The sequence below is a fragment of the Sphaerodactylus townsendi genome, linkage group LG02, assembly GCF_021028975.2.
Source record: "Sphaerodactylus townsendi isolate TG3544 linkage group LG02, MPM_Stown_v2.3, whole genome shotgun sequence".
Lineage (NCBI taxonomy): Eukaryota > Metazoa > Chordata > Lepidosauria > Squamata > Sphaerodactylidae > Sphaerodactylus > Sphaerodactylus townsendi.
This window is the reverse complement of record NC_059426.1, coordinates 27895327-27921670: the sequence shown is the minus strand read 5'-3', so window position 1 is coordinate 27921670 and position 26344 is coordinate 27895327. Positions and strand designations below refer to the sequence as shown.

Here is a 26344-nt window from a genome sequence, read left to right as displayed (position 1 = left end):
GGGGGGGGCAGGGGAGTATGGCTTCCTATAACAGGGGCTCCTGGGAAGTACAGTCCTTGCCCCTCCAGGAAAAGGTGGAATCTTGTGGCCAAGGACTACACCTCCCAGTAAGCCCTTGGTTTTTTTTCCCGTCATCAGGAACAAATTGCTCAATAATATAGTAAGCTACTATGTTACTTGACCTGCTGTTGATTTTAAAACATTCTTGGCTTTTACAGTGGAACCTCGGTTTTCGTTGGTAATCCGTCCAAAAAGAATTGATGAAAACCGAAACCGATGAAAACCGAGGCAAACTTTTCCATAGGAATCAATGTAAATCCGATTGATCTGTTCTCGGCACTCCAAAAAACATACCAAAATCACATTTTTTGGTGAATAAACATAGTGTTTAATGCTGAAAACAGAAACAAACAATAACACTAGGACCAGCTTCAGAGCCAGTGGACCAATGTCACACCAGAAAGCTGTCCAAAGAGGTCTGTTTCTGACGCCTCTTTAAGATTTGTCTGAAATAGGGCAAAACATTGTCATTAAAGAAGCTGCAGACACGGCCTGCAACAGCTTTGTCTGGGTTATTTTTCTCCACAAACCCCTGCACCTTACTGCAAATCGATGAAAACCGAGACAAATTTTTCACTGAAAAAATAGATGAAAACTGAAACCGATGAAAACCGAAGGCAATGAAAACCGAGGTTCCACTGTAGTTTCATAGATTATATTCCTGAGATGATAAAACAATAATTATGAAGTAGATGCTCCATGTCTGATTTTCAAATACAACCATTTTAACAGATCTCCAAAGGGCAAGAGCAAGAGGCTAAGACTGGGTTAGGGAGTTCAAAAAGTTGGAGTTACTGCTTAGAAAGCTGTGTCATACCCCAGTCAGCCAGTGTCATATAGTGGTTAAGAGTGGCAGACTCTAATCTGGAGAACCAGGTTTGATTCTCCACTCCTCCACATGAGCAGCAAACTCTTATCTGGTGAACCAGATTTGTTTTCCTGCTAGGTGACCGTGGGTTAGTCACAGTTCCTTCAGAACTCTCTCAGCCCCACCTGCCTCGCAAGGTGACTGTTGTGGGGAGAGGAAAGGAAGGAGCCTGTAAACTGCTTTGAGACTCCTTACAGGAGAGAAAGGCAGGATATGAATCCAAACTCCTCTTCTTCTGTCATACATAGTCTCTCTGTGCATGAAAATGACTAAACAAGAAAGGGGCAATTGATCTTCGCTGTGTCTCCCCTCCCCATGTCTTTCAACAAGTCTTAGATGCAACCAACTGTTTTTGTATTGCATGACTGCAACATACTTGCATTAAAAAGTCTTGTTTTTCTGAAAGAACTTATCATTAAGCCTTTAAAAGTCATCAAAACATAATTTATATTCAATGCATCTATTTTAGATCTGTATGTCTTTGAAGAGGCACATTCTCAAAAATTCTCAAAAAACTTAACGGTAATTAAAAATGTTACTGTCACCTTGACTATCAGGCCCCTTCTGTACACACAAAATAATGCGTTTTCAAACCACTTTCACAACTGTTTGCAAGTGGATTTTGCTGTTCCGCACAGCTTCAAAGAGCACTGAAAGCAGTTTGAAAGTGCATTATTTTGCATGTGCGGAATGAGTCTCTGAGTGATTAAACAAGCACAATATTGAATAGTGTCTTTCACAGCAGATAAGGAATTCTGCTCTTCATGTCACTTTGCTCAGAACAGAATAGAACCCAACACTGGTCTGTAACTGATGGAGGAACAGTACACAAGCTTTGTTGTGCCTGGAAGACATTTTTATAACAGCAGACTTGCAAACATACTATCTTACTGCCGTTTCACAGCACACATATTTTTATATATCTGCAATCTGTTCACTGAGAAATTGACTCATTGGTATTTGAATACTTTTTTTACACAATGCACATTACTGAAAAAAACTAGCTTTAATCAGTTATCAATGTAAAGTATGTCAGTAGGACTACACTGATCTGTTTTTAGCAGTGTATAGTGGCTACCTGATTTCCATTATTACTTCCAATTGAAAAAAACATTCTTTCTATAAAGTCAGACTTTTGAGTCTGGCATTGCAGCATTCATACTTTTATTTTTATTCCATGTAATAACATTCTATATTCTATTAGAGCCTCTTAAATATATTATTTCAATTAAGAATTAGGAACTCTGCACTGCAAAATCTACCTCTCTGATGCGAACATTAGGAATGAGCCACAAGCTCATATATACCTTGCACTCCCATGCAATTTCTTCCTGCCAGCCACACAGTTATGGATTACACTGACATTGTCCTGAAACCATGATTCATGTACGTAGGACCAAATTCTGGTTAATGGCAAACCCTGGCTTTATTTTAATTGTGGTTATGGATACTGGGAAACAATGCTATTAGGAATTCTGTGTCTATACCACTCGCTAGGAACCTTTTTGTGTCTTAAACTTTCCTTTGTTCAACACTTCCATTTGAGCTCTATGTACAGATTAGAAGTGCTCCCAGCAGATAACTGCATAGTGCAAATTGCTATCATTAGACAGGCAAAATGCTGGTTTGGAGCAAAATTCATAATTAACAAATCTATGTCCCATGTCTAACATTATTAATATTTGCTACATTTTACAATCCAATCGGTGCTCAGCATGGGCTGTTTAGCTGGAACTGGCAACGGGCAAACAACAAAACTGCCTTGGGAAGCAACAGTTGCTATGGACAACTGAGTTAATGCAGACAGCACCAAATTCTACAGCGGCATATTTTTAATCCTTAGGCAGATATTCACGGATTTCTTCCTCTACGCACGTTGAGAAAAGGTGAACGGCTTGGTCAACATCAAAGTGTCCACTCTGTAAAATATGCTCCATTTCGTTAATCTTCTCTTTTTCTAAATTTTGAATCTGCTTCAGCACTTCGTTGCCATTTTCCTAAATAAAGATGTTTCAAAATAAAAATGCATTCAGCGTTTTATGAACAAATACCTTCAAAATTACAGGGCTAGATGCAGCAATGAGTGAAATTTACTTAGTACAGTATGCAAAGGGCACAATGTGTGCAAATATTACAACGACTCCAACGACAAAGACCCCTTGCGCACATGCAGAATAATGCACATTCAATCCACTTCCACAAATGTTTGAAAGCAGATTTTGCTATTCAGCACAGTAAAATCCAGCTGCATAGTGCATTGAAAGTGCATTATTCTGCATGTGCGGAAGGCGCCCCAGTTCTTTAGTAGCATTTTGCATGGACCCGTGTGAATGTAAATATATAGATGGATCCCATGATTATTCAGTTTTGAAATTGTATCTGCCAAAATATGTCTTGCATACATAAACAGAGGTGGCACAGGCGCAATCTTTTAAACTTAACCCAGGCACAGCTAGAAACCATTTTAGCACTTGTTCAGTATTCATTGCACACAACTAAATCTTTGATAGGATCCAACCCACAACTAGCACTTTTGAAAAGTTTCCCTCCAAGAGCCCGCCGCAGTTCCTGATTGTGGTGTTATGACTTTATGAAAGTTGAATTATTTGACGTACTTATTCTTTCTGGTACGTTCCTAATCACAAGTGTGGTAAACAAAACTGAGAAAACCCTTTGGAGGTTTGACCGGGAGCCAGAATTGCCTGTAATAAATTTTACATGGGTAGATCCTGAATACACTGTCCAGTTGAACATTAAAGTAAATGCAAGTATACGGCACAAAAGGAAAAGAAAGTGAGAGTGTCAGACATGGGTTCAAGAGACCCAGGTTTGAATCCCCACGGCATGGAAGTGCTCCGAGTAATCTTGAGCCAGTCGCTCCCTCTCTCGGCCTAACTACTGCATATGAATGAAAGGAAGAAAGGGCTGCCTGAACTCCATATCCATATAGACAGGCAGCTTGTTCTGAAGGAGGAGTAGTAGTTTGGATTTATATCCCCCCCTTTCTCTCCTGTAAGGAGACTCAAGCGCTTACAATCTCCATCCCTTCCCCCCCACAACAAACACCCTGTGAAGTGGGTGGGGCTGAGAGAGCTCAGAAGAACTGTGACTAGCCCAAGGCCACCCAGCTAGCATGTGTTGGAGTGCACAGACTAATCTAGTTCACCAGATAAGCTTCCACTGTTCAAGTGGCAGAGTGGGGAATCAAACCCAGTTCTCCAGATTAGAGTGCACCTGCTCTTAACCACTACACCACTGCTGCTCCCTGTTGAAGTGAATGAAGAGGCAAGAGAGAGGCATGGGGACAAGAAAAATGCAGGGAGAGATGCCAGTCAGACTCATGACGCTGCTTCATTCTCCATCCTATGAACTTAAGAATTATTTGGCTTGGAGCAAGGCTATGAAAGTGATACTTCAGTGCACACATATATCATCTTGACCTTTAGTAAGCACATTTGGGCCTGTACCACTATGCTCAACGGCAAGCTGAAGTATTAAATTACTAGGATTACTCGAGTAGAACAACTTGTACAACTTCTTTTCCTGAACTCTATTTTATATCAAAGCTCTTCATCCTATTCAGATCTCTCTTCGTTCCACCCACCTTGGAAACGTCCATCAGGGCAGCTGCACTTTCGTGCTTTTTGTAGAGTTCGTGCCTTCGATCCGGCTTAGTCTGAAAACGTGGGTTCTTTTTAACTGGATCCTCAGGACCAAACACTGGGGAACCCGTTTTTAGCAGCTGAGTAATATTTGGCACAAAAATGAAAGGTTTAAAGACAGATCTGTAAAATCAAATGTAAACACGAAGAGCAAAAATTAGTTAACAGTTGATCAATGCATGGTACATGCCTCTTCCCCTAATTTCCTTGACAAGAGATTTCAAGTATTTCCTAACCACCTACATGATCTTATTTAGACAGTCAAGGTAAATGCCACAAACACACCAACTCCTCAAGGAAGTGGTCTTTAACCATACACAATGATTAGATTACTGTATATGGGTCTACCTTTGAACAGCACTTGGTATATAGGTTACCTTTGAACAGCACTTGATTCAAATTAAGGCTGCCAGGTCTTAACAAGGTCCAATTAATCTGAGTGTACTGGTTGTGGTGGGTTTTCCGGGCTGGGTGGCCGTGGTCTTGTGGATCACACAGCCTGGAAAACCCATTACAACCAGTTGAATCCGGACGTGAAAGCCTTCAACAAATCTGAGTGTATTTTGTCAGTCTCACAAAATCTCCCTTGGCATACAAGTTGTTTCTAGGTGCAATTCAAAGTGTTGGTTTTAACAATTGCCATACATTACAGAAGCCACATGTTTTCTGTAACCTTTTTTCTGTTTTTTTGCTTTGTATGAGGGATGGAGAGAAGTGAGGAGTTACATTATACTTGTGTATACAAAAAAAAAAGCAGGAAGGGTTATCCTTCCAATTGCCTCCTTCCATTGATAAGAAAATTAGTGGCCAAGCCAGAGCCAATTAAAAAGTGATATATCAAAAGGCACAAGGTATTTTGGGACTAAATGTAAAGATCACATACTGATTTTTAAAAATCAAATGCTGTTCTTTTTAAACAAGATAATGTTTTGAGTCTAAAAATAAGACCAAGAGATCAGGGGGATTAAACTTTATAGCAACAAGTTCCCTCAATGGCTATAAACCACAGGTAGTTTTTTTTTTTTAATTCAGAGACCTTTATTAGGCGTATGCAACAAAGGGAGAGAATAGAAAAGTAAATCCAGTAAAAAACAGTAAAGGTAATGTGAGGAGAAGCCAAGGATGTCTAGTTCAAAACATGCAGTCACACGGGTACAGTCACACAGTTACAAAGGATAAGGCACAGATAAGGGTTGCATAATATGCAATGAGGACTACACAGACCTAAACAGGTTGGGACCCAGGTATGAAGGACTTCCTGTTCCCATGCAACCCTGCAAAATTCCATAAGGCCCTGCTTTGCTTACCCACCCTATTTCTGAGGCTGGGGGGTTGGTATGATCAAGGATTGATCTAGATGTTAGATGGGGGGGCGGGGTAGGGTTTGTTCTCTGGTTGTACCCATTTGCAGAATTCAATTCCTCCCCGGAAATATCCATTTGACGCCAGCTTTATTATATGTTAGGCATCAAGTAAACGTACTATTTTCAGGCACCAAGTCAGGGGTGTCTTAACAGCATTATACATATACACCTCCAGGCAAAGCACTGCACTAGGACCCCCACCTACACAACCACTCACAAGAATAAAAATGTAAATGATTGATAAATTCGTAATCTTGAGTAACTACTACATGCTTACTCTACAAGTGTTTCTAATGAATCTCAGATTCAATCTCTAATAACCAATGGCATACAAATATAACCAATATCTTTGCTATTAGCTGTCAAGTGAGTTGAAGTGATGTTAACATATATGCAGTGGTGGGATCCAAAATTTTTTGTAACAGGTTCCCATGGTGGTGGGATTCAAACTGTGTCGTAGCGCCAATGGGGCTGAGCGGGGCACGACGGGGCGTGGCCGGGCATTCCGGGGCAGGGGTGTGGCAAAAACCTTGGGCGGGAAACAAATGCACGCAGGCGCAGGCTGCCACGCACGCCGGTGCACCTCCTGCTAGACTGCTTCAAGTTCTGCGCGCTACTGCTGAGAGGAGGGGCGTAACTAAGGCAAAAATCATGTGGCAAAATCACCAATTAGTAACCCCCTCTTGGCACACACAAATAATTAGTAACCTACTCTTGGGAACCTGTGAGAACGTGCTGGATCCCACCTCTGCATATATGCTTTTATGTTACGTAGTGCATGAGATACATACACATATGTGCATATGTGGTTGCAGAGGTGACTGTGATGCCAAATCAGGGTCAAATGTCAATGTCCACTAGTTACCATAAAAATTAACATTAAAATTGTTCATTATCTTTAGGAAAACAGACGCTAAATATGCATTTTCCAATAACTAATACTTATATTTAGCACAGTATATTTGTTTATTAACTGACTGCAAGTCTCAACATACATAGATTAGCCTGGGGACCCTATGGTCATGGGACCCCCGGGCAACTGCCCTGCGTGCCCCTGTGTTAAGACAGCCCTGCACCAAGTCAAAACAGTCTTATTGTTACTTAACTGATTGTTAAAAATGTGTCTTATTTGCTTAGGTACAAACCTTTCAACTAAAACCAGAAATACACCTAAAAGAGTTGTTTTATCGATTAATACGAAGAGTTAAGTTCTGCTGTTACAGCTCAGTTCTGAAACTTCTGTTCTGTCTCAGAGTCTCTTTAACATGGTCACCATTGGGGAAAACTACACCGGTAGGATTTAATTTTTGTGACAAACTATTTTGTGTATCACCTGTCAGGGTTGGGAGTTCCAGTGAAGAAATGAACGCAAGGAAGGCTGGGATCCTGAGGAAGTATGGAAACCATGCTCCCAGTGGTCATAAAGCCTCCTTCCATGTTGATGCCGCTCTCCTTGTCTCTGAGGATACTCATCATTGTTTCAGCACTTATCCTGCCTGTGAGAAGAAAACACAGCACATAACTTATCAAGCCACATACTTGCCCAGCAACAAGCCAATACTTGCCCAGCAACAGTGCAAGAGGGTATATTATACAATACAAGAGCCTTTATTGGCCTAGTTATAATACATCCTCCCCAAGGAAAACAATAACAAAGACTCTCTTACCAGTAATAACAGATACTACAAAATTAGAAAGAACAGTGTATGTTTAAAGTGTATGACTTTTTCTTCTTTTTTATATATAAATCTTTATTGAAAGTTTCCCATATACATACAATAGCATATCACTTTTACATTCACTCTTACATCAGAGTTGTGCAACATACAATAAAAAAGAACTACAAATTACGTTAATATAACTCAATATTACTCCTTTGTTTCTCTTTCCCTCCCGCCTTTCCCTCCCCAATTATCCCCCCTTTTTGATATAATTGTCCATAGAATTCCTGAAATGCCCATTTAATTTGTTTCCTGTCCGTTATTACTTTTGTGTTTGTCTTGATTTTATTAATTATATTTTGATTTTGTTGCTTTCTCAGTTTATTAGCTAGCCACTTTCCTGATTTATTACTTAAAGTGTGATGTTGCTGTTTAATATATGTCATATTCCTTACAATTTGGTCCATATGCAATGCTTCTAATTGGTCTTTTAGAATTTTAATTTGTTTATTAATTTTCTTATTATTTTTCTTTTTCTGTAGTTTCAATTCTAAGTCTTTTATCCTTTTCTCTAATTCTTGTTGTTTTTTTCCTCTTTTCTTGAAAAAAGTGTATGATTTCTAGTAAAAACTTGGCCACCAATTCACAAACTACAAGATCAGAATTATTTAACAAGTATAAGATCTTTTGGATATCTGATATCCTATCACGGTTCAAAAGAAGAACATTTGCATATTTTCCCCTAATTCCCTCGTATGTAGTACAACAGAAGAGGAAATGGGTTAAAGTTTCCAGTTGATTTGAGTTACAGGAGCAGAATCTCTTCTCACCCTCTTTTTTAAAAAAAACAAACTACCATATAGCAGAGCTGAAGGCAGAACATTAAACCATTGATATGGCTCTCCCTAAACTAGGGTTCAGCATTAAACATCTATCTGCTATGCATCCTTGTTTGGATGGTATGCCCTTATATAAAGCAGTGGTGTGACCGCACTTGGAGTACTGTGTTCAGTTCTGGTCGCCACATCTCAAAAAGGATATTGAAGAGATAGAAAAAGTCCAGAGAAGGGCAACAAGGATGATTGAGGGACTGGAGCACCTTCCTTATGAGGAGAGGCTGAAGCGTTTGGGACTCTTTAGTTTGGAGAAGAGACGTCTGAGGGGGGATATGATTGAAGTCTATAAAATTATGCATGGGGTAGAAAATGTAGACAGAGAGAAATTTTTCTCTCTTTCTCCCAATACTAGAACCAGGGGGCATTCATTGAAAATGCTGGGGGGAAGAATTAGGACTAATAAAAGGAAACACTTCTTCACACAACGTGTGATTGGTGTTTGGAATATGCTGCCACAGGAGGTGGTGATGGCCACTAACCTGGATAGCTTTAAAAAGGGCTTGGACAGATTTATGGAGGAGAAGTCAATCTATGGCTACCAATCTTGATCCTCCTTGATCTCAGATTGCGAATGCCTTAGCAGACCAGGTGATCGGGGGGAGCAGCAGCAGAAGGCCATTGCTTTCACATCCTGCACGTGAGCTCCCAAAGGCACCTGGTGGGCCACTGCGAGTAGCAGAGAGCTGGACTAGATGGAGTCTGGTCTGATCCAGCAGGCTACTTCTTATGTTCTTATGGTATTAAAAAGCTAAGGAGGGAACATGTTTTGGATGCCACTGAAATCAGGTTTTGAGATTCTAGTACATTTACTGAAAAAGGATATTGCAGAGCTGGGGGGAAAAGTCCAAAGGGGGGCCACCAAGAGGATTAAGGGGTTTCAGAACCTTTCTTATGAGAAAAGGGTAGAGCGTCTGGGAATGTTCAATCTAGAAAAAAGACAGCTAAGGGAAAAGATGACTGAGGCTTACAAAATTAGTCATGGGGGGAGCAAGGGGACAGGGGGAGCGTTTTCTCCCTCTCCCATAGTACTAGAATTCAAGGGCAACCAAGTTGTTGGCATACAGATTCAAAACAGAAAAAAAGAAAAGAAATACTTCTTTGGTGGCGGTTGAAAGTGCCGTCAAGTCACAGCTGACTTATGACAACACCACAGGGTTTTCAAGGCAAGGGAGATTCAGAGGTGGTTTGCTGCTGCCTGGCTCTGTGTGGGCCGAGAGAGTTCTGAGAGAACTGTGACAGGCCCAAGGTCACCCAGCAGGCTTCATGTTGAGGAATCAAACCCAGTTTTCCAAATTAAAGACTGCTGCTCTTAACCACTGCACAACCCTGGCTCTCTGAAATACTTTACTCAACAAGTAAATAAATGCACTGTGGTGTTCATTGCTAGTACATAAGAACTAGCCTGCTGGATCAGACCAGAGTCCATCTAGTCCAGCACTCTGCTACTCGCAGTGGCCCACCAGGTGCCTTTGGGAGCTCACGTGCAGGATGTGAAAGCAATGGCCTTTTGCTGCTGCTGCTCCCAAGCACCTGGTCTGCTAAGGCATTTGCAATCTGAGATCAGGTACGTGTAGCGATGACCGCAAGAACTATTATCTTTGAAGGGGGAGGTAGACAGATTCTTGGAAAGCTCCACCAATGGGCACAAACCATGGTTATTGATGAGAGCCTCCATCTACAGAGGCAGCAAACCTCTAAACATCAGCGCTGGGAGGCAGTGTCAAGGGAAGGCCTCAGCTTCTGTGCCCTGCCTATTTTGTATATTATAATCTTTGGTTCATTATCATTTCTCTTCTATTGATTAAAGACTCAATGCCGTGACGTATGGGCATAGACATTGCTGCTTTCTATCAGTTACGTCAGATCAAAGACAGTCTGGTCTACTCAAATTAGCAATGGCTCAGGTAGAAGTCTTTCACATCACTTGAGATCCTTTGAACTGGAGATGCCAGGAACCTGGGACCGTGCACATGCCAAACAGATTCTCTACTACTGAGTAGCCACAGCCCCTTCTCTTGGAGGGAAAAAGAATGGGATTGAACAAGCAGATAAAGGTGGGAAAGGGAATGCTCCAGAAGAAAAAGGGAAAGAGCAGAACTAAATAGGGAGTATAGCGCCATTGCTAGTTAGGTGGGAAAGCCAACCACCCTCACAACTAATTAAGAACCTCTTAGAGGATAAGAGGAGAGCAACAGTACTAACTTAACTGTAGCTTAGGCCCCTTCCGCACACGCAAAATAATGCGTTTTCAAACCACTTTCACAACTGTTTGCAAGTGGATTTTGCTATTCCGCACAGCTTCAAAGAGCACTGAAAGCAGTTTGAAAGTGCATTATTCTGCATGTGCGGAATGAGCCTTAGTTTCTTTCAGAGGCATTAAGAATCAGACATCTTAAGAATCAGACATCTTATGTCTAGCTGGAACAAACAATGCTGAGCAGAAAGTATAAAATTCGACATTGTTCTGTAAGCTTTTATCTTTTCAGTACTGTTTGTTTAATGTTGGCTTTATATGTAATTGGGTCAGAAGATCACAATAAATCCATTGTACATTGTAAATAGAGAGTAGTGAAGATGGAAATGAAAGTTTGGGGAGAAAACTGGCAGAGAGGAAAGAGATGGTTATGGACAGGTACTGTTGAAGAAGGTGGAGTTCACCCAATTGCTTGTAATAACCAGCCAAATCTTTAGATACATAAGAATAAATCCCTTTCTCTGTCCTTTTCAAACAGTGTGTTTCAAAATTAATGCTCAATTTTTTTTTAAAAAAAGGTTTTCAATATGTTTTCCTGGGTTGTTCGTCTAAAAACACCGAGTAACCATCTAAAATGAGCCATCTCAATATTAAAAACAAATCCCCCATGGCCAAAATTTGGGAAGATTTAAAAAATTATAGTGAAATCTTCAGAGATTAGTGTGTGTTACAATAATGATTCCCTCAAGATCTTTTTTTTAAAAAACCCTAAAAGCTTAAACAGAGTCAGGCTCATAATCTGAACACCTGGCGTGCCTTAAAAATGCTGAGGTAAGTACTTGGAAATGGGGATTTAGATAAAAACACTGATAGAACCTCCACAACGCCATCACACTAGACAGGTATTAAAAATGCTCAGTATTCCGAACCTACCATCCCACCCCTACCCACCAAATGAAGAAAGGATTTGCATGATCACGGGGGTATTATAGCTGTAAGTAATCCACTGGGGAGCACGAAATAACTGCTGCAATTGGGGGTAGCAGGGCTCCAGCAGAACAAATATTGAAACCGAGGGGTGCAATTTTATTTGGGCTTAATTTGTTTTGAAGGCATACATAACTATAACTGCAATTCTGACATAAATCTGGTCGGCCATCAATACTGAGTGAACAGCCATTGTAAGAATCACAGAGGTTGGCAGTGCTCAAAATGCCATGCTCCTCCGCAGTCTATACTGCTACAGACTTCCTCTAAAGACAGGGTCCTCAACGGTTAGGTGAGCTTCCTTAAAGAGACAGGAACAGTAAGCTAGGGGAAGTATGCGCTCATTCCTGATAACATCCAGTTTTTTTGTGGTGGCTTTCACTAATCCAAGAGGCAAAGTAAAGAGCCAAAGCTGTAAACAATCTGAACGTGTCATACCTGTCTTTGGGAGTGATTCAGCAAATGTTTGTATTCCAGTAGCATCACTACATGCTATCATACATAATTAGGAAGATAACTAAGATGAGAAGCTAGCCACAAACCTCTGCTGGGTGTGACACAGACAGGAGGAGAAAGAGATAAAAAGAGAAGACAGACGTCTAGACAGATACTGTAAGGATACAGAGTATGACGTCCAATGCTTATTTTATATGGAAGACCACATCTTGTAAGGGTAATTGATGGTTCTTTTTTCCTAATTCCCTCTTCCATTGAAAATCTCCATATTACACCCAGTGCTATTTTTGCCATCCACCCCGGGGGTGGGGGGTTGGAAATACAATCTGTGATGTTAGCAGAATTATAACACATTGTGTTCATAGTGGATTATAGGCTCAGTGTTGCAGATTAATGATGCATTCTCAAGTCCGGAAAATTTGAAGACTACTAGGAAAAAGGAACAGCAAATAGTTACAAGTCATGAATACTGGACTCGAGGTCAGATTAATATATATTTACATTTTGAAGTCATATAATCCTCATACAGGAACTTCACTCATCTAGTCTGGAGAAGAGTCCCGCGTCGGAAACTGCCTCCACCCCGACCTTGAAACTTGCATTGCTTACAATGCAGAAATGGAGAACAGGAAAATGATGTTTGCCTCAAGTGTATAATTTTCACACAGAGATTATGTGAGACAAATGATTTTTGTTAAATGGAAGTGGCAGAGATGTACTGTATTCCTCATATATAATATGAATAAATATTTAAAAGACCCTCATATGGGAATTATCAAGCTAGCTGAAAGTGAACAGCAACACCACAGTGTTTAAAATACCTCAACACCTCAACGTCCACAGCTTAAGTACTTCTAGGGATGGCAGTTAACACTGTTCCTTGTTGAAAAGTAGAGAAGCAGCATTGAAATGAGTGTTTCCACCTTCAGTCTCAAGTAGAAAATTAATATATCTCATCCTTCAAAGGCCCATTTGTCTAACAACTTGCCATAGTAAAGGCATGAGCATTCAATAGTTTCCCTTTAGTACCTCAACAGATGTTTTCATATATATACAAATGTATATACATATATATGTATATACAAATGTATATACATATATATATACATATATACATGAATCCTGTCACAATTCAAGGATACCTTCGTGTTTCTTCAGCAGCTTATACCCTTCACCATATCTGCCTCTTGCTGCAGTCATTCTGGCAGTATTGACATAGGAATACGTAGCAGCAAAATCAAATTCTTTCTCGCCATCCCACCAGCCTCTGTTCTTAGCATAATCCTTTAATTCTGGATGGCCTCGATCAACCTTGGTTATCGACAGCTGATTAGAGATGTTTCGCACTCCCTCTGGAATTGTTTTAAAACAGACATGAACTATAAAAACAGGTCTCTTCACTGAAGGTTTTAAAATGTTCTCCACAAACTTGACCCAATGAGTTTCTTGTTTTGTTTGTATTCAGACTCCTGAAGGATACCTGTATAGTTTATTAAGCAAGCTAAATCCCAGAACACAACATTTACCAGCTGTTCCCTGCTGCATTATTCCCCTGTGCTCTCTCTGGCTTGCTCAAAGATGACTAACAAGATCAAATCTACACAAAAGAATTATAATACATCCAGGTTAAGACTGTTTTAAACGAACTGAAGGATTCCATACAGTTGTTGTCATAATGGAACCATTAAAAATGTATTATAGAATTATAATACATCCAGGTTAAGACTGTTTTAAACCAACTGAAGGATTCCATACAGTTGTTGTCATAATGGAACCATTAAAAATGTATTTTGCTCCTTCCTTCACTGTTAATAGTAGATACTATTCTGAATGACCGCCCCTTCTTGATGCCCTCTGCACCATCTGTTTCTTTGACAACATGCCGGTCACCTCCCAGGGTTCGGACCGGATGCCATCCACCAAATTGTGGGTGGGCTGTATTGCTGCTACTGATTTTATTGGTTTTATGTTTTTTAATGATGTTCTCCGATGTTTTGGGTTTTTTTGCTATTTACTGTTTTGTACACCGCTCTGAGCCCTTTGGGGGAGAGCGGTTTATTAAGTCAAATGAATGAATGAATGAATAAATAAATATTCCATGCATAAAAAGTGCACTTGAAAGTCTACGTGTGGTCTCCCCACTCGTTGTTACAAACATATGTGTGGTATCCTGCTTGTTATTTAACACTTCCACATGTTATAATTTTTGCTATGTATTTGTATAGCCTTACATCCAAATTCTCAATGTCACCAGCAGTTTTCATATTTCATATACAAATTTGTTAGTTTTAAACTTGCTATTCAGTTAATTGGACTGGGGGTATGCCGTCAATCAAGACATTTTTGTAGATTAATACAATCAATTAACAAATACATTGTGCAGTGAAAATGAATTTCATCTGCCAACAGACCTGGGGCTGCTCTCACTTATGTATGTATATATTCATTTGTATTTACATCCTACTTTTCACCCCCTAGGGGACCCAAAGCAGCTTAAATTCTTCTCCACTCCTCCATTTTATTCTCACAACACTTTGAAGTGAGTTATGCTGAGAGTATGTGATTGGCTGAAGATCACTCTGTACATTTCTGTGACAGAGAAAGAATTTGAACCGGGGTCTCTTGGATCCTAATCGGCCTCCTTAGCCACTATACTGTATTGCACTGTATTGCACTTAGCCACTGTATTGCACTGAACGCTGCTTTTAATGGGGTTTTCAGCACTTATGTTTTTGGAGTTTATATTGTTTTATGATCTGTATTAAGTTTGATACTCCATCTGTTCTGTGCTGTGCACTGCCCAGAGCCCTTCGGGGGAAGGGCGGTATATAAGTCTGATTATAAATAAAATAAATAAATAAATACCATACTGGCTCTTGACAAAGTCAACTAGCCATCATTCACACCATTTATGTCAACATATACATCTATGCTCAAGTGGCATTTGGAAAAAAGCACTTGCAAATCACATATTCATTTCATTTCATTTATTCGATTTATACCCTGCTCTCCCCCGAAGGGCTCAGGGTGGCTTAACAACAGACAGATCAAACAGCAAACAACATCAGTCATAACATGTCAAAAGCAAACAATATTACAAGACATTCATAACCTACTCAGATGACGCAGAAAGAGTTATGGACGTCATTCATACCTTTCACATTCTCTGCCGCCCAGTGCTTTTCAGAGGTTTCCAGGACCCAGGCTTCCTTTCTGTCAGCGATCAGGAAACTATTATGATAGGTAAAGGCCATATGGCTCTCCATACAGTTTCCACCTTGGCCATGTTTTTCCAACAAGTCAGCAATGACGCTGACAGCTTTCTCAGCAGAGTCAGCTCTTTCGAGTCCAAGTCTTAAAAACAACAAGCAGCGTTCAGTTTTTGCAAGAAGTTGATCCTTCCTCGATGTCATTTAACTTCTACATGCAACCTCTGGCAGGCTGGTCTGGAGTTTCGGGCTGGGGTGCCATCAATGTGCTGATGACACCCAGCTTTATCAGCTGTTGGGGAACCACCTGGACACCATTCCAGAAAATCTGGCTGAGTGTTTGGAGGCTGTCATGAAATGGTGGCATCAGAACAGACTGAAAGTAAATCCATTAAAGGTGAAGGTCATGTGGCTAGGCTGGGGATGGCCAGAGGGGGGGTTGCTGACCGCCAGAAGTGGACAAGGTGGCATTGGCACTTTCACCGACTGTCAGGAGCCTGGGTGTGATCTTGGATGCCTCCTTATCCATGGAGGTCCAAGTTGCACAGACAACCCAATTTTCAGCCCTGGCCCCAGCCTAGTAGAACTCTCTGTCATCTGAGACCAGGGTCCTGTGGGATGCTGTACAGTTTCACAACACCTGCAAGATGGAGATGTTTCCCCAGGCCTATTGTAGAAGCAGCTATGGTTCTACCACCTTGACTGGCCTCCCCTTTCCTCTTCCTTTACTGAATAGATCGGGGACTTAGGGGGATGGGAATTCTGGATTACTAATTCAATAAGTTTCTTATTACATTGTTATTTCCCCCCCATTGGAGAGTTTAGTTGCACCAAAGGCTGAATTTTACTGTACTGTATACTGTCTGTATGTAAGCCGCCCTGAGCCTAGCCTTTGATTGGGGTAGGGTGAGATATAAGACCAAAATAAACTAAAAGTTAAAAAAGATTATTTTTGCAGCTGGGTGCACATTATTCTAGCTAGAGGTGCCAGTAAGTTTTTTTTTAAAAAATCCTGATTCTGGTTCATGGTTGTGTCAGATATCTTTCTCCAAGGATAGGGTCTCCAATGAGGAGCCCATGGGGACCGATACTTTTCCTGACGCCCATGAAGTGTTTTGGAGTAGACAGGCCCATATAAGATCTGGCCAGTGGAGATCTGATTGGGTGTGCAGATTTTTTAAAATGTTGCTTTGGTGGCACCTGCCACAACAGCACAAAGATCTTTACTGCTTGATTGAAAGTATGCAAGAAATGTGTGCATTCAAGAAAACATTTTAAAGTAAAATGTTCGTGTTAAAGAGTATCCTGTTAAACAGAGCTTTTGCCTGAAATGTTAAAGAGTTACTATAAAAGTTATTCATAACCTAACTCCCTGACATTTTGCAGTTGGCTTTGCCTGTTTTTGGCAGCCATTTTGTGGTTACATTCACCTCCCTGTGTGAGAATTCTAAAGGTGCCCATAGCATTAAAAAGGTGGTGGTCACTGCCTTAGGAGCTTTGAAGGGGAAGAACTACGTTTAAAATGTTATGCCCCAGCATCTTTAAAGCAGTTTCTATTCACACAGCACTGGCATATGAGTCTTCTTGCAGGGTTAGGAGGTATAGTAAGAAAGGCTGGAAGGATTTAGAAAGGTAGGAAGAGCAAAACAGCTCAGCTCTGAACGACTTTGCATAGGGTGCTGAATTTGCTACTAGAACAAAATAGAGGCTTCTACCTCACGGTCACTGACAGAGGATTGCGTGCTATTGGCAAGAAAAAAACCAATAGATTCAAATCTGGCTGAGCTTCTTGAAGGATGGATGAACAGAAAGATGCCAGAACATTGTAGGAAACCAAAAACGTGGGTTTTTCCTCCTTCTTTAAGATAAAACAGCATTTTCCTAGAAGGGCAGTTTCTATTATATATTGATATTGCAATAAAATCTTTATGAGAAGCCAACAGCTTGCAATCTTCCTGTTTCCCAGAATTATTAACATTTAGGGGAACTTATGTATGTTTGTCACTTGATGACTGCAACTTCGAGTGACATCTGGCATGTGTAAAAGGGCCATCAAACAACACAGCAAGTATTTTCATCACAAACAGTATCTTTCTAAGGTGGCATTTGACACACTCATCTGCAAGCTGCTATGTGCTGAATAACAGAGTGAAGAGACACCAAACTATAGAAAGAATAGCTCAGAAATTCAGCCCTTGACTATAAATGGAGATCAAGTAGAGCGGGTGGCTAGTTTTAAATTTCTGGGCGTTATGATTAAAGAGGACTTGACCTGGGGCGTACAGACTGCTGCAGTGGTTAAGAAGGCCCAGCAAAGACTGTACTATCTTAGACTGTTAAGGAAACAACAACTGAATGGAAAACTCCTGGTGTCCTTTTACCACTGTGCTATGGAGAGTGTCTTAACCTACTGCATCTGTGTATGGTTCTCCAGTTGCACAGTGGCAGATAGGAAGGCGCTCCAAAGGGTGCTCACTACTGCACAGAGGATTATCGGCTGCCCTCTCTCCTCCTTGGAAGAACTCTATAATTCCCGAAGCCTAAAAAAAGCCCAAAATATTCTGAGGGACCCGTCTCATCCAGCACACTCTCTTTTTGAACTGTTACCATCCGGTAGACGATACAGGTCTATCAAAACTAGGACAAAGAGGCTTAGAGACAGCTTCTACTCTAGAGCTGTGGCAATGCTGAACTCCGGGGCTTCGTGTTGATGTGTTTGGGGCTGTGTAGTGATGGGTGGAGGAAGGGGAAAGTGAGGATGGGGGTATGAGTCTGAAATCGTGTGCATCGAGGAATGCTGCTGTAAATTTTCGTTGTGCGTGCACAATGACAATAAAATGCTTATGCTTAGACGCTGGATGAGACATTGGCTCCAGACTAAATTTCCCTTCAGCAGAATGGAACTTTCCTGCCTCCCCCTCCAACCCAGTGATCTCTATGAAGTGCTGTTCCTGTGGCACAGAGAACCCTGGAAAATTATACGGGGCAAGGGGTCGGTAATAGAAGGGAGAACTGGTGAAGACTGACAAGCAAATCTGGATCCACCCCCATGTGTGAACTAGCACGAATATTCCCACTCTCCACTTTTGTGTAAAATAACGTTTTTTCTCCAGGAAGCTTCACACACGTTGCTTACAAACCTGACGAGATCCATGCCCAGAAGTGCTTCATCGTTACCGATTTCTTCTCTCCCCCACACAGCTTCGTTTCCAATGCAAACCCCGTGCTCATTGGCTCCCATTTCAGCACCCCACAGCCACGATGGGCGACTCAGGATAACTGCATACGTTTCTGCAACTTGTTCTATCTCTATATAGGTACACTGAAATACAAAAACACCTCTAATTGTAATAAAAAAGGATAATGAAAATCTACAAAACATTTTCTGAATTTTCTTTTGTAGTCTACCGGATATTTTAAAAAGAAGTTGTAGTCTACCTGATATTTTTAAATTAGTCACGCTCTGACTAATTAAGTTGTCTTTAACACAGGTCGTTTCCCCACTTACCTGGGTGAGTGGTTGCTGCGCGCTACTCCCAGTGCGCGTAATTTCTGTGTGGGGTCATCAAAAGGCGCCGTTTCAAAAGGCGCCAGGAATGTCGTGCGCTGAGGGGGCACGACAGCGGCAGCGTCGGGGCGGCTGCATTGTCGCCGCCCCTGTAATGGGGAGTGCCAGGGGACCCCGCGCTACTTGGGGAGAGTAGCGCGCAGCAGCAGGTAAGTGGGGAAATGCTCACAGTGGCTACTGGCTTCAGCTAAGTTCATGTTGGAAATGACTATTTGTTTTAATTCTTCACTCTTTAAGAAAACAAAAAGTTCTAAGGTGTTCCAATTTTCTTTCCAGCCACTTTCTTCTTACCTCAACCTTTTCTCCTGGTTTATGATGGGAAGCAGGAAAATACACAATCTCCTGGACTTCCTCAGAGGGTCGATCGGAATTTTTTCCAAATATGATCCTGTTGCCAAGTGTGGCTGGGGGCAGAGCCACAAAAGTATCACAGGAGGAAGGTTCCATCATCTTGGAAAACAACACAGATATCAGGTAAACAGCTACACTTTTTTCCTTTCACTGTACGAATGATAAATTATCTCTACTGCCATTGAAGGGGAAAATACATATAATGTACACCACACCATGTCAGAATACAGAGCTATTTTATTTCCATTTTTTAAATGCAATGCTGATAGACCAGTGATGGCAAACCTTTTTGAGACCGAGAGCCCAAATTGCAACCCAAACCCCACTTATTTATCGCAAAGTGCCAACCCCACAATTTAACCTGAATGCTGAGGTTTTCGTTTAGAAAAAACAGGTTGGCTCCCTCTTCCTCCGTCACACCCGTCCGAGCAGGGGCCAGCCTGCTCTAGCCTCCAGCAAGTCCCACGCGCACCTCTCTAGCATCTCTGCCTCCTCTGCGCCCCCCCCCCTCGAGCAGCAGCCACCCGGAGCACAGGCACCAGGCCCGCCAGCCAAGTCCTCCCTGCTCACTGGCCCAGGCCAGCCAAGATGTGTGTGTGGGGTGTGTATGTGATTTTCCGCCCCCCACATGACGAACTCTGTGTACACGTGCCCACAGAGAGGGCTCTGAGTGCCGCCTCTGGCACCCGTGCCATAGGTTCGCCATCACTGTGATAGATCAACAAGTCATGAGCAAAATTTTAAAAAGGCACTGGTTCTGATGGGTTTTCTGGGCTGTGTGGCTGTGGTCTGGTGGATCTTGTTCCTAATGTTTCACCTGCATCTGTGGCTGGCATCTTCAGAGGTGTATCACAGAGGGAAGTTAGGAACAAGATCCACCAAACCATGGCCACACAGCCCAGAAAACCCACCAGAACCAGTTGAATCTGACCGTGAAAGCCTTTGACAAAAAAAAGTACATTTATAACCAACGTATCTAAAATCCATGTATACAAAATTCAATAAAATTTTACATTTACAGTTTTATACAATTTACATAAAAGATAACTATATTGGATTGTACAATTAAAATTTAAGAAACAGTGCCATAAATGCCATTTATGAAAAAAATTGTGACTACCAAAGTCACATTTGGATCAACATCTGCTAATAACTTGGGTACAAGATCCAGTTTTATTGCAGGGCTCCATTTTTGGACATAATCCATTTTTCTTGGGCCACACTGTATTCCTCACAGTCAGTAAAGAAATGCCAGATGGTATCTAGGTCCCCTGATTTGTAGTTGCAAAACCACTTAGAGAAGTGGATCCCTTGAAGTCTACCTGTTAGTTCCCTTAATAGTAAGAATATGCAAGTAGAGTCTTCTAAAAATAATATAGGGAGCATACTCTTTGGGCTCTGCAGCACGTGTTCCCTTTATCCAACAGCAAGACACTAGATTTAATTTGCTTGCATGAAGAATCAAATTCTATTTGGTTAAGACTTTCAAGGGAAAGGCCCAATTTTTGTGGCTTGTTGTCCACCAATTTCACCTGTGCAACTGTGAAAGCCATCTTTGGCCAAATAGTGCAGATAGTAACCCTCTGATGAATGTCAGATTTTTAGTTTAAAGGGAAAGATTGCTATCCAGGCCTAGATACAGAGCTTATATAAAAGATTCAGTAGGATTTCATCGCAAGGCATGCAAGACAATGAGAATGCCTCAGAACTCTGTTTATTTAGCCATCAAATCGCATCTGGTGGGATTTTCAAGGCAAGAGATGCTCAGAGCTGGTTTGCTATTGCCTGCCTTCACTTCGAGACTCTAGTACTCCTTGCAGTTCTCCCATCCAAATTCTTGCCAGGGTTGATTTAGAACTTTATACTATGCATAAAAATGATGAAATCGTACAACGTAAACACTCTGTGATTTATATAGGACAGATGCATATTTCATTGATAAGCTTCCATATGTTTGTGGCCGATTACAGATGGGGCCCCAGGGAGCGCCAGGCGCACATTGGGAGCTGGAGAGTGTCAGCAAGATTTCTTGTCCCAACATGCTTCCTACCCTGCCGCATGCCAAGAGAGGAAGTTTATTAGGGCAAGATTTCTTGCCCCACCGATGCTTCAAGGTTTCCCCGCAACTTTTTGTGCTACAGCAGGACAAGAGCTGGCTGAGGGTAATCGGCCTGTGACTGAATATTTCACCAAGAATGAATTTGAGAGATTAAACTGTGGTTTAGAAATCCAGTTATTGAGAAAGAAACAAAGTTTAAATGGATTAGATTCCCACCTTCAGACGTCAAGGCAAATTTGCATCAGAAGGAGAGTGCCTGATCCAAACAAACTAGAGTTGGTTTCTTTATGATATCTGAAAGCAGATACACACACAAACTTGAAGCTGCTTTATATAAAAGTTTACTAACTTTAAAAAGGGAGGGTTACATGGAATAAAACAAATAAATGCTGTACTGCTCTGTTACATATTTACAGTACTACGGTAACTACACACTTAAGACTGCATCATGTTCTTTCTTCCTACTTCTGAGCATGTACTTTTCTGCAACAAAGGCCCCTTCTGCACATGAAGAATGATGCACATTCAATCCACTTTCACAATTGTTTGCAAGTGGATTTTGCTATTCCGCACAGTAAAATCCAGCTTCAAAGTGGATTGAAAGTAGATTGAAAGTGCATTATTCTGCATGTGCAGAAGGGGCCAAAGAAAACAAGTCAACTGCTGACGTGGGCACGTGATCACTAACATGTAAGCAATGGCTAGCTAGCTGACCGATAGGTCCGCTCATTTCAATATCACCTCAGCATCCTGTTTACAAAGTTAACGCTTTTTATGACTGAGTTGTGACAGACCCTTGCAAATACCAACACTGAAAGTCCCTTCCATAACACTGTCTCCAGCGGACTGCCTCTCCAGAAGTGACCACGAGTTTGCATTAGAATAAAAAAAAAAATGGTGAGCCTTTTAAGACGCCACAAGAGAAGCACCTTTTAGCCAGGACTACACTCAGGTGTATAACAGCACAGTCCAAATCAACTCCAGCCGTAGTCGCTTGAAAACACCGGATTGCAATTGCAGGCGCCCACCCGAATGCAAACCTCGGCCGCGCTAGCTTCAGTCTTCCAGGCCTCTCCTCCCGGAGAAAAGCAGGCAGCCGCGGGGAGGAGTCCCGTTCCTCGTCCGCCTTCCCTTCCACCAAACGCCGTTTGCCCCGGAAGCCCCAGCCCGAGGAGGAGTTCAGCTGCGGCCATGTAAACAACAGAAACGGAGCGAGGGGGAATGACGCCTCTTGTTCCTATAGTCGCGCAAGCAGCAGGAGACAAGTTCTTTGCCAAAAGTCATGCGAGTGCGTCATGTGCGTGTGATATGAAGACGGCACAAATGGGCGCCTTCCCCCCCCCCCCCTTTGATTTGGTGCCTTTGGATAATAAAACACAGGGGCAGAATAATAGCCAATGGCTGTGCAAAGGCGGTATTTGTACTGCCCGTTTGACTTCACTTTCACGCACTGAATAATGGATCCACTTCCAATGCACTTTAATGATTTAATGTATTGTTGAAGCTCGGAAACCCTGGGAAAGATGAAGCACCAGTTCCAACGTTGCAGCCGGGGAACAGAACTTTTAACCCACAGCTGTGACAACGTAGGATTGGATCATGTGTAAAATTTCTGCCAACAGAAGGGCCTCCATCCATGGACACACAACTCCCCTGCCTAAAGTGCACCATAAAATGCTGCTTCTGGGGAACCCTTAAGAGCAGTGGTTCTCAACCTGGGGGTCGGGACCTCTTTGGGGGTTGAACAACCCTTTCACAGGGGTCGCCTAAGTCTCTCTGCATCAGTGTTCTCCATCTGTAAAATGGATAAACGTTAGTGTTGGGGGCCACCACAACATGAGGAACTGTATTAAAGGACCCCTTCCACACATGCAAAATAATGCGTTTTCAAACCACTTTCACAACTGTTTGCAAGTGGATTTTGCCATTCCGCACAGCTTCAAAGAGCACTGAAAGCAGTTTGAAAGTGCATTATTCTACATGTGCGGAATGAGCCAAAGGGTCAGGGCATTAGGAAGATTGAGAACCACTGCTCTAGGCCTAGGGCTATTCCTTACACTTTGTGTCAGATGAATAGTGAATGAGGAGAAGACTTGGTTTTTATACCCCACTTTTCTCTATCTTTAAGGAGTCTCAAAAGTGACTTACAATCACCTTCCCTTCTCTGCAACAACACCTTGTGAGACAGGTGGGGCTGAGAGAATCCCACCTGAACTGTGACAGTCCAAGGGCACTCAACCAATAAATATATGTTTAATTTTATCACCTATTTACAGTTTATTCATATGAGTGGTTGAGTAATTAGGGGCTCCAGTGCACTCCTTTGCCAGGGGCCTGTACTGCTGCTAAGATGGCCCTGTGGAGAAGAGGGAGTTGAGTTGTGCCTCAGTGAGATACCAGTAACAGCTCAGGTCTGGTTCAGAAAAGACCAGACAGAACAAAAGGTAGACCTGCCTAGTAGTGTGGCAGAGTGACTTAGCTCTACCTCTGGGAGAAAAGAGAATACTCGATTGTTAGGCCTGTCTCTAATGATGAGCACACCTTGTACCGTACCAGTCATTTTATTTTCAACTCCTTTCTTAATATAACAGTAGTGTAGTGCCAAGGGGACGGGGGGGGGGGCGTGACGCACCAAATGCGCCCCCCTGCGGGGGTGTGGGTTTTCCAGGGGCATGGCGGGGGCGTTCCAGGGCTGGAGCGGACAGGGGCATGGCAGGGGCAAAGGGTGCACACATGCCACGGACGCAGTTCCCCCTCGCCCCGCCCCGGCCTAATGATCACCTGTATACTGTTTGCCTTTCTCACTGCTGCTGCACACTGGGTTGACATGTTCACAGAACTACTCAGTACAGTTCCAAGGTTTCTTTCAGTCCCGGTTTTAGTCAGTTCAGGCCCCATCAGCATGCACTTAAAGCTGTGATTTTCTGTTCCAGTGTGCGTTTACCAACATTGAACTTCATTGGCCACAGTGTTGTCTACTCACCCAATTTGTGGATATCCTCTTGGAGTTCTTCACAGTGTGCCTTGGTTTCCACCATCCTGGATAATTTCATGCCATTTGCAAACTTCGCTACTACACTCCTCTCCCCCGATTCCAAATCATTTAAGAACGTATTTGATAGCATCGCTCCCAATACCAATCCTTGTGGAACCTCACTGCTCGCTCCCCTTCATTGCAAGAACGTTCCACTTATTTCTGTGTTGCTTTTTGTTTGACCAATTTTTTTGCATCAGTCCCATGATGACTAAGCTTACTCAGAGGTCGTCGATGAAGTCCCTGGCCAAAAGCTTTTTGAGTCCAAGTACGTAATATTTATGAAATCACCTAGGTTTTTGCCTCTGCGCTGAGCAAGCTGTTTGGGTAGCTCACGGTCTGTCTGTTGTTGTGTTAAGTCTTCCATTAAATGTATCTTGTGGTTCACCCTCCCTCCCATCTGGCTGACTGGAGGTTACGGCTCTTGAAGGGTAGAACTGGCTACAGAGAACTCTACAGGAGGCAAAAGATACCTTCACTCTCCCTCCAGATATCACTAGCATTCAGGGCTGGAGCTAGCATACCCTGAGATGGGCCAGTGTTTATGGCAGGGCCCATTGAAGAAGAAGAGTTTGGATTTATACCTCACCTTTCTCTCCAGTAAGGAGACTCAAGGTGGCTTACAAGCTTCTTTCCCTTCCTTTCCCCACAACAGACACCTTGTGAGGTAGGTGGGGCTGAGAGCGTTTTGAAGAACTGTGACTAGCCCAGGGTCACCCAGCAGGAATGCAGGAGTGCGGAAACACATCTGGTTCACCAGATATGCCTTTGCCACTTAGGTGGAAGAGTGGGGAATCAAACCCAGTTCTCCAGATTAGAATCCACCTGCTCTTAACCACTACACCATGCTGGCTCATTGCCATTGACTACACCCCTCCCCTGCTGCCGACCTGCCCTGACCCCACCCTCTACCCAGCATCATCCGGGAATAAGCACATGGGGGGTGCATGCGTCTTTGAGAGCAGGTGGAGAGAGAGCTTGTGAGTGGGTGGGGGAAGGAGGTGCAGGCATGTGGGTCAGCAGATGTGAAGGAAGACATTGGGGTGAGGGGGAGGCTCATGGCTGGCAGAGAAACCAAAATGTAGAACCAGAACTGTTTGCATTTCTCCTTTCCTCCTCTCCACAAAGGCCTTTTTTGCATGCACCGATTACCGCAGGTTTTCCCAGTGGTCAAACCTCGTGCCTTGAAAACGTTTTTCATGAAATCACTCCGAACACCCCCACTCCCCCTGTCGTTTTTCCCTTGTCTCTCGAGTTGCATTTATTCCACACGCTACTGCTGAAAACGTATTGTTCCTAATGGTGGGGAGAAATACAGACTGTTTCAACATGATCACGTGGTCGAGGAAAGCGGGCTCAGAAACAGGTAGGAAAAAACATTGCAGGAAAAGTGCTCAGGAAAACAATGGAAGAAAAATGAAGGGAAAATGTTTCCAGAACCACGCAGAAGAAAAAAAATGTGAGGAATTCAAAGGAAAAATGTAGAATTTGTTGGCAAGATTCACTGTAAACATCATATGGAAAAAGTCAAAGTAATGAATGTCTGAGTTTTGTATACAGTTTGTCTTTTTTTGTTTTTTTGCACATGTAAATCTCCCCTATAGCTCCTATATAATGAAACATGTATGAATTTTTATTCATGGCTAAATCTTACCTTTCCCCTTCCTCTACAAGTTGTATTGCTTTGTGGGTGCACTTGTGTTTTCGTTTAACCATTAACAGCCCAACACTATACATTTTTCTTCTGATGTCCTGATCGGTTGAATAGGACTTGCTTTCAAGTAAGTATTTATATGATTATGCTTTGGTATACTCCATATTATTGGCAGTCATTTAGGGCCATATCCAGTGTTCTTACAACATAGCACCTGCAGGTTTTGCTCCCCATGCTAATGAATGTGCAAAAGAGATAACGTCTATCCTAGAGAAAACATATAGAAAGTTGGGGTGGTCATGCACAGTCGTAAGACAGAAG

At 42.3% G+C, this 26344-nt stretch overlaps 1 protein-coding gene across 3 annotated transcripts; it reads right to left on the bottom strand.

Annotated features, from left to right (window-relative positions):
• Positions 1–1350: 1350 nt before the first annotated feature.
• On the bottom strand, positions 1351–22576 carry SCRN3 (secernin 3). 3 transcript variants are annotated; one of them, XM_048485980.1, is made up of 9 exons: positions 22265–22488; positions 21552–21629; positions 19217–19375; positions 18498–18679; positions 15303–15502; positions 13291–13500; positions 7288–7450; positions 4533–4713; positions 1351–2925 (listed from the first exon to the last, which is right to left on the bottom strand). In XM_048485980.1, exons 3-9 carry the CDS (start codon positions 19373–19375, stop codon positions 2761–2763), a joined length of 1260 nt encoding a protein of 419 aa, XP_048341937.1. In that variant the 5' UTR covers positions 21552–21629; positions 22265–22488; the 3' UTR covers positions 1351–2760. The 3 variants fall into 3 exon arrangements, with proteins under 3 accessions (XP_048341937.1, XP_048341934.1, XP_048341935.1); XM_048485977.1 differs by lacking the exon at positions 21552–21629 and having other exon boundaries at positions 22376–22576; XM_048485978.1 differs by lacking the exon at positions 21552–21629 and having other exon boundaries at positions 22265–22487.
• Between the last annotated feature and the right edge of the window lie 3768 nt (positions 22577–26344).